Source organism: Hemisphaericaspora subhashii (genome assembly GCF_019202705.1).
Source record: "Hemisphaericaspora subhashii strain CBS 10753 chromosome Unknown scaffold213, whole genome shotgun sequence".
Taxonomy (NCBI): domain Eukaryota; kingdom Fungi; phylum Ascomycota; class Pichiomycetes; order Serinales; family Debaryomycetaceae; genus Hemisphaericaspora; species Hemisphaericaspora subhashii.
In genome coordinates this window covers 1-9,150 of record NW_026057483.1, presented here as the reverse complement: position 1 = coordinate 9,150, position 9,150 = coordinate 1, and the positions used below count along the sequence as shown (strand labels likewise).

The window sequence follows — 9,150 nt, the reverse complement described above, 5'->3', positions numbered from 1 at the left end:
TTGTGCGGGTAATGTCACAAACATGTACATGTCTATTTCACGTCATTGGTTAACACTTGGATATTTATTTTTTGCCTGGCCAGTTGGTTATCGTTCAAATACTTTTTCCACTTAAGCACCAAATCCAAATCATTAGATGGATCAATATAATACATAACAGAGTAAAGTAATTCATCAATCCTTATCTCTAGTCAAAAGAACCGATAAAGAAAACACATATATACCTTTTAACAATTACCAGATAATAATGATTGCCCAATGATCAAATTCAATTAAATCTTGAGATAATGATCAATCCCAAGAATGTATTTACTATTCTAACAAATGATTAGAATATTGATGATTTGAAAACTTGACTACTTTTGTTCAATTTTTAATACTTTTTGGTATTTTAAATAATTGGTGAATAATACATTACAGTGACCAAAGTCATTCAAAGTACAAGATATTATGAGAAATTAGGAAGAAGATCCATTGAAATCAGAAGTAGGATAATAACCAAGGTTTAGATTCACTAGAATTATCACGAGAATATGTATTTAAAATGACGACAAGAACACATAAATACCTTCCAACGTTTACTGGTAGATCTATATAAAAATTAAAAACATGAATCAGTAATATCAGCACCATCAGTAGAAATAGAACAATAAGCAACAGAATCATCATCATCATCAGCAGTAGCAGCAGCAGCAGCAGCAGCAACAGCAGTAGCAGCAGCAGCAACAGCAGCAGGAAGAACAGGAAGAATCATAAAAAAAGAAGATAATAACAAGCGGAGAGTAGAACAACTTCAAACAGAATTACAAATATATTGAGAAATTTAGAATCTAAAGAATCCAACAGGGAACTAAAGAACCAGGATATGGTGATGATGAATCATAAGATACCCTAAAAATATAAGTTATACAATCAAGAAGAATGGTACATTGTATAGGGAATCAGAAATAAACTATAATGGATTAAACTTCTTTTTAAACTTCAAAATTGTTGGAAATTTTATGAATTTGCAATCCTGTTACGCTCCATATGGCTATGTGTTATGCCTGGTAATGTTTTTCGGTTAATCTTCCCAATGTATCTATATTCAAGAATTATTAAAGATTAACCAACCAATATCTCATCAAATCCCAAAATAGCTGCAATAATTTATGATTGCAAATAAGCTTCAAACCTATGTGTAGATATGTGTAACTATATATGTATAATGGTATTATAATGCAATGTTATATCAATCTAAAATTATTGAAACATTAACACCTATCTCAATGTACATAAATATTAAGTAGCTCTTTAACTTCAACTACAAAATTATCAATTATTAATCCATTTCATTGCATCATGTCGACATCCTAATAACCTATGTGCTTATACTACATCCTCTTTAATACAATTGGGGGGTCTATGAAATGAAATTTCAATTCTTGAAAACCGTTTTGGTTATTGTTTTGGAGCTGGTTTTTGAATCTTCATTGCCAACTTCAATAAGGTAATACTAATGATGTATTTGATTGTTGTGATACACTATTCTCTTCAGATTCCTAATAGTAAGGATGATCTTAAATCATTTGGATGAATTTCCCAATTAGATGATGCTGTTAAAGAATCATGAAATTTTGAAGATTTGAACTTTTCAATCGTTCAAGCCTGTTGTGTTCTCCAATCCAAAAGTTATGCAGTTGGATTGGGTTGTATCAATCATTGGAACCTCTATTTCTCCAATTCATGTAATTGTATAACCTTGGGCTCCATTAACAAAAATATGACATGAAAGATTTGATGAAGATACTTCAAAGACTGAATCTCGTGCTTAGCACATGATAGTCAACTTCCTATTAAACAATGACTATATACTCTAATTTGCATTATCATTATCAAATTAGATGGATTGATAGTTAACGTTGCTTAAGCTTTGTCAATTTTATTAGAAACTGATCAACTAACTAAATAATGATAATCCGACTGTGTTAAATCATTGGGTTGGTGATTTCAAATTATCTCAATGATTTGAATCTTGATACGTATAAGGATAATTGGATTTTGCTATTGAATTAATTACTTGTCGTTTAAAAAAACAAGTAGAATTGATTGCCATATGTAAATTAATTCAATCAAAAAAAAACGAAATGAAAACTGAAAAATTTCAAGAACTTTTAAATAAATTTATTCAATTAAAGATCATCATTTAATCACTAATTCTTATTGGAATCTATCAGTACTTGATATTACAGAAACACCCTTTACAATCCTCCAGATGTTTCGTTTACCAAATCCAACACAAGGAACCACTTAATATTTCAATTGTAAATGCAGGGAATTAAAAACCAACCGTTTACTATTTCACCCGATTTAAAAAGAATTATCACCAATGATTCCACTAACTTCATATAGATCTCCATCTACATAATCCAGTCCAAGCACTCTCCCAATTAATTTAAATTGAATACCAAATCAATTCCAAAAAAAAAACTAGCTTTGAATTCCATATGATTGCTCCATTCAATTGCTCCATTCTTGAAAAGAATCTTTTAATTTTAGTGAGAACAACCCAAACAAACCAATTTAGTATATTGATGATTTCCTAAAGCCTAATATTTCAGTCGAAAAAAAGATATTGCTGATTCTCACTTCCAACGTTGCAGAGATCATATTATAAATGAGACACATTCAATATTGAAAGAAATGAATTAAATTAATCGAAACAATTTAATTCTTGATTTGCATTACAGTTTATTTCCAAACGACCATGTAATCGAATAGTGTATGCAACGGGGAAAAGACACCATTTCCAGTTGAAGTATGATTGAACCAAATGAGACTATAAACCAAGAGCTGATGGACTTCTCATAGTGCAAATAAAAACAAATATGGGAATATAAAGATAATATGTATAAGCAGATAATAATTACTTGAATTGGTCAGTACATTAGCAGGAGCCACCTCGACAAATCACAAAAAATCTTCAAGGTACCATAATCACTTGAAACGTACAATGAGAATGAGAGACTGTAGAACTTGATCAAAACGTATTGTGGTTGCAAACGTCACCAACATCTTGAAATGCCTTTTGTTCTAATAGAACTATTGACTAATTCAACAAATCAACTGGATATTAATTTTATTCTTTCAAGCAATGGACAATTGTCTTCAGATAAATAAGTGACCTGGTGGAATAATCGGTTGTGAAAGAACAAATCAGGTAATTATATGCACTATTTCCTAGCTTATCTTCGAAACCACCATCCACTAACTGCAGTTCAACAAGGTGTTCAAGAATCTCCGACTTTTATCAACGGAGATTCTATGGTTATAAAACAGCACCAGGTAGCTGACTAATTGTTATGTTTGGTCTTTGAATTCATTCCATAAATATGAATTAAATATTAAATATCTATTCTGGTTTTCAATCTGGTTCCACAGACTAAACTGAGAGAAATTTTGGTAAAGATGCGAAAGAAATCAATCTTCTTTTAAAGATTTGACTGAAGGATTGATCGAATTAATAACTTATGGGTTTCCGTTGTCAACGCAAAGAATTCGATGAACCAAAGTAATAGATTATATTTAGAATATTCAAAATATAACTTGTGAAATATTTTATCACATCCACCAACTTCTGCATGACAATATTCAACGACGCCGATCAATCATTATTGAGAACTGACCCCCATGGCTCTTGAGTGAAGATCAATCCTACAGGTTGATCTACGACAGGTCTAACTGCAAACAAATAACCCAATTATTTAAGAAAAAATAAGACTTATTTACTTCAACTTCCCATTTCAATTGCTGACAGGATGTTTATGTTAAGCTATTTTATTTTTATTAAGAATGCAGATGGATTCACATTCCTTTAAAATGTATGTAGGGTATCTTTTGGAACAATCTTTTATATGACAATTTCATCGAAGTACACATCCACTCAGTGAAAATGGCACTGTTCAGAACTTTATTGTTTGAAAGTCTTCTGGATCTAATTGCATGGAATTTGCCTCAGTTCTCAGTAATCATAATGAATGGAATTTGCCTTTGTTCTCAGTCTTTTTTCATTACTCATCAAAGGATCGTTTCATCCCTATTTCGTATTCAAAGGAACTCTTTCGGGTCTAATAATGCTCAAATTTTGAATTGAGTGGGGCCCTGTTTATTAAAACTCTATTAGCTTGAGAAGAATCCATGTAGTCTCGTTAGATTTTTAAAGTCAGAGCAGTTTGTACAGACCCTTTTTTAAGTTCTTTTAATAAGGACGATTTAGAATTAAGGTAATCGGCAGGGCGCGGATCTAAATTTTCGAAGGAATACCATTTACATATGGGGAATTGATATTTCTCTTGGTAGGTCCCGGTCTCTATTAACTTTGATAAATTTTCTCACTAACAAAAAAAATAGAATTGAAATTCTAAAGTGAAACTATCAAATAACATACTTGCAGGTTGACCAATGTCGGAGATGTTCTTTAGTTGCGTGATTTGTAGATATGTTGTGCGATCAACGGTGAATATTGAGGGATTTTAACCTTGCTCTAGCAAAGTGTTGTGTTCCTTTGTCAGCAAAAATTTAAGGATAACATTTTCCGATACCGATCTCCGAGCGGAAAATAAAATTGCAGCCAAAATTTAATAAATTTTCAGAAAAATATAAAGAGAAGAAAATAATAATATCTTCCAATAACAACAATTTGGATTGGAATTACAAACGATTCTATAGGATGAAATAGCCCTCATAGAGGCAACTCTAGCCCTCATCCCCAGAACGACCCCTGGCTCAGATGCTCAAATTCTTTTCACAAGTCCCCATTGCCGTGAGCTAATCTAGTCGTCGCAGAATTTGATATGTGAAAATTACATATTACTAGATCCTGTATCAAAGCGCTTAGTTACGGGAGAGAATGAAAGAACATGGCAAAGTTGAACTCACCCTTTATCTATTCCCCAGGGCACTTTCGTAAACCTCGCAAATAGCTTAATTTCTGCACTTTTCAATTGTCTTGTCAGATCAATTAAGGAAACAAACATCTGAGAATGTCTTAGATCTTTTTGTGAGTGAATAGTTACCGTGCCAGCTAATTGCCAGTTTGAGGTGCTATTGTTTCCCTAATGAGCTCGCAGGGGAAGAGACCGATCCGGATATTAAGGGAGAAGTATTATTTTAGGAGAATTATGATCCTTGTTAAGGATTACAGGGGTTTGAGATAAACTGGCGCAAACAGCTGTTCAATTTACTTGAGATATACGGATAAAATCGTAATTAGGTTCCTGCTAAATAAAGACGTCAAAAAAAAAAATAAGTTTGACTCACTAAAAATAAATTGCATTAAAAATAAATTAGCCACAAAAGACGTTAACGAACTTTTATCACCGAGAGCTTACATAAGTTTCTTTTCAAACTTCGTATCTTGTGAAGTATGATGGGATTAAATGTGTAAATAATAATTGCGGTTGAATAGATACATAAGAACCACGATTTACAGGGCCACTCAAAAGCCCAGGAGGCATCGTTTTTGGATACCTCGAACAACTGTAGTTTCGATATTTCTATACCCTCCAAGCTGATTGGGTGGGGTTCACTCGCTACGATTGAGTACATATGTTAGATGCCACTTACTAAATGGCTTTCAAAATAATGCAGCTCTCAAAACTAAAAATCACCTGTTTTTTTTCTTTCTTATAGCTCGGTGTTTATGCTAGCTTATAAATCAAATATGACACAAAACTGACAAGATCATCATTTTTTTAGTGACAGAGGCAGTTTCATTTCAAACCCTTCTTGGTCGTTTCTTTTCAATAAGCGAAAGGCTCAATGGTAACCGTTATAATGGGAAGTCGGTCTGACAATCCGTCAAACATCACCCGCCAGGATTGTAGATCAAATCCTAACTAACCCTCGACATATACAAAGCACATCCTCATTCAAATGATATATTACTCATCCCCCAACTTTGTTTCTTCGGACCTGTCAAACAGATGAAGGTTTCCATTGTCTTCGGAGAAAGAACCGCTTTACGTCAAGTCAAACGGAAAAATTGAGAGAATGGCATGATTTAGTTGAAATGCCCCATTGAAAGATTAGTAATCATTTCCTGCACAAACCGATCATCTTCCCGTTATTTTCCTTGGAAATTTTGATCTCTACGTAGTCGCAACTCTCCTTGTATACAGTACAATTATATTTCCCTGGCATCTCATTGACCAATTTTGGTTCGCACCCAATCTCGCAAAGTGTGATTTAGCGAGATAGCATTCCCATATCCTAAGGTATCAGATGTAGACAACTCTTCTCGAATCTGTGGAGGGGATCAAACGGTTTGTTTGAATACCAAACCTTCAATAATCTATTACAATTTTAACTAGTAAACAATTATGTTTCACTAGGGAATAAAAACCTCATACGATTCTATTGTTAACGCATTGAAAAATAATAATTTTTCATCGGTTTCTTTTTTATTTTTTATGATGTTTCTTTTTATTTTTTTTTTTTTCAGTTTCTTATTTTTCAGTTTCAAAAAAAAATTATTTTGCAACTTTCAGTTCTAAGTATAAATATTGCAGCAAATTATTCATTTTATTTCAATCCTGGTTTTATATTCCTCTTTCTTATTACAATAATAGTCTCCTCTATAAGATATAGTCGATACAAACAAACAACATCAAACACCATGTCTGCTCCTGCTACTGCTACTCCAATCCCAACTGCCACCTATGAATCCAAGGAATTAACTCCAGAACAAATCCAAATTATCTTGAATACTGTTCCAATTTTAGAGCAAGCTGGTGAAGTTTTAACTCAAAAGTTTTATGAACGTATGATCGGAAATTATAAGGAAGTTAGACCATTCTTCAATGAAGCTGATCAAAAGGCATTGCGTCAACCAAAGATCTTGGCATTTGCCTTATTAAATTATGCTAGAAACATTCAAGATTTAACACCATTAACTGCGTTTGTTAAACAAATTGTCGTTAAACATATTGGTTTACAAATTCTTCCAGAACATTACCCAATTGTTGGTACTTGTTTGATCCAAACTATGGTTGAATTGTTACCGGCTGAAGTTGCCACCGAAGCTTTCTTAGAAGCTTGGTCTACTGCTTATGGTAACTTGGCTAAATTGCTTATCGATTTAGAAGCCGAAGAATACAAGAAACAACCATGGAAATGGTTTAAAGATTTCAAGATCACAAGAATTGTTAGTGAATGCTCTGATGTCAAGTCTGTCTACTTTACTCCAGCTGATGGATCTCAGATCGGGGCTGCCAAACCAGGTCAATATTTATGTTTCAGATGGACCATCCCAGGTACAGAACATGAGGTTTCCCGTGAATACTCCATTTCCGAATTTCCAAAGAATAATGAATATCGTATATCCGTTAGACATGTTGAAGGAGGTAAAGTTTCCAATTTTATCCACACTGGGTTGAAAGTTGGAGACGTGTTAAAGGTTGCCCCACCAGCAGGTAATTTAATCTATGAAGAAAGTGCTAAGGATCTTGTCTACCTTATTGGTGGTATTGGTATTACTCCAGTTGTTTCGATGTTAGAAAAGGCTCTTGAAGATGGCCGTAATGTCAAATTGATTTATTGTAACAGATCTTCTGAACATCGTGCATTTGCTGATTTGCTTAAGACTCAAAAGTCAAAGTATGGTGATCAATTTAAGATTCTCGAAATCTTTGGAAAAGAAGAACCCGAAGCTGCCATTGAAGATATCAAATTCGGTAGAATTACCAACGAAGATTTAGAATTCATCGACAAAGATAAGCATGACGTTTACTTGGTTGGACCAAGACCATTTATGAGATTTGTTAGAGATTTCATGGATGAAAAGAACGTTCCTGTTAAGTTTGAATACTTTGGTTCTTCTGACCCATAATCAGATATATGTTTAAGAGTTTGATGTCTTTCATGATTTATTTCAATTTCCCTTTCCTTGTATAGTTTGTTTTCTAGTTCTTTATTTAAATAGAATGAATAGATGTTCATATGGTATTTTCGTACACTTATTTTGAATTATAAAGACTGTTTCTATAAAATCGATTCTACAATAATTTGCCAGTTTCGGTTTGCTGCAACTTAATATGAGGTGTATAAATTTGGCCATTCTTTGATATAAATTACCAGGCAACAATATACTGAATAAGGCTTGCTTAACAAAATTGTCTCGAAAAGATTTAATCATTTCCGACTCCACGATTTATTATGTATAATATTTAGCTGTCTTCCCCCTTAAACAAATTGTTCAGGGGAACAATGGAGGTTTTGGGGGGAACTCAAGCCCCAGCAAACAACGTTAACTTAATCATTTCATATAAGAATTATAATTGATCATCTATAGATTCGTCAAAACTTTACCTTGAATTCCCAAATAGGAAGCCTTATTTTCTGACTTTTTTCTCCAGACTCAATCAATTTTCATTTGTCTCATTTATCGTTTCAAATAAACCTAACAGTATTTATTCCATGACATACGATTCTACCATCGATGAAAAACACCATTTACACATCAAATTGTACATAGAGGAACATAAAATATTATATATCTTCATCCCAATCTTGAAGTCATTTGTGAAGTCAGAATATCAACCATTCCAATCCCCTGATGTCCTTCATTTTTTAAATGGATTCCTTGAAACTTAAATATCTAAATATAGTTTGATGGAGAATATTTTAGCGAAGATGGATGATAAGATTCATATCGGTTTCTGGAAAAGACGTCATCATTAAAATTCTGCCGGTCTTCATGTTCACATTGGTTTTTCCGTAGAGAGTCGAATGATTACTTTCATCAGAGACAATCACATCACTTTAACCTGAATTGACAATGGTACAAGCTATTAATCTTCTCTAAAGAAGTTAGAAAAGTACGTCAAGACTTCCAGATTATGATTTGCATGACTATTCTTATAATACGAAATAAGATAGGGTTTTTTAGATGAAATTTTAAAAGAGAACACCATGATTGAATTATCGGATAAGGTTTCATTTCCATGAATTCATTGTTTGGCTTCAATGTAACAACTCCGTGGCCAATTGATCCCCCCAAGAACGTATCGATATTTTTCAGACAGAAGTGATTACGGGGGAAGGTATGAAAGATTTCCTTGAGTATATATTTTCTCAAACCAGCTTGGAACTCAAAGTCTTTTTGAATACTTC

At 33.1% G+C, this 9,150-nt stretch overlaps 1 protein-coding gene and 1 pseudogene across 2 annotated transcripts; one reads left to right on the top strand and one right to left on the bottom strand. All coding sequences in view use genetic code 12, as the record gives it.

Moving 5' to 3' along the window:
• Positions 1 to 32: 32 nt before the first annotated feature.
• Positions 33 to 754, bottom strand: J8A68_006127 (annotated as a pseudogene). Its single transcript has 2 exons — positions 610 to 754; positions 33 to 187 (listed from the first exon to the last, which is right to left on the bottom strand). Coding segments are annotated over exons 1-2 (300 nt in total).
• Positions 755 to 6,655: 5,901 nt separating this feature from the next.
• J8A68_006126 (YHB1) lies at positions 6,656 to 7,867 on the top strand (the record flags this gene model as incomplete). Its single annotated transcript, XM_049410265.1, has 1 exon — positions 6,656 to 7,867. The coding sequence occupies one exon, from the start codon at positions 6,656 to 6,658 to the stop codon at positions 7,865 to 7,867; it is 1,212 nt and encodes a 403-aa protein (XP_049260598.1).
• Positions 7,868 to 9,150: the final 1,283 nt, after the last annotated feature.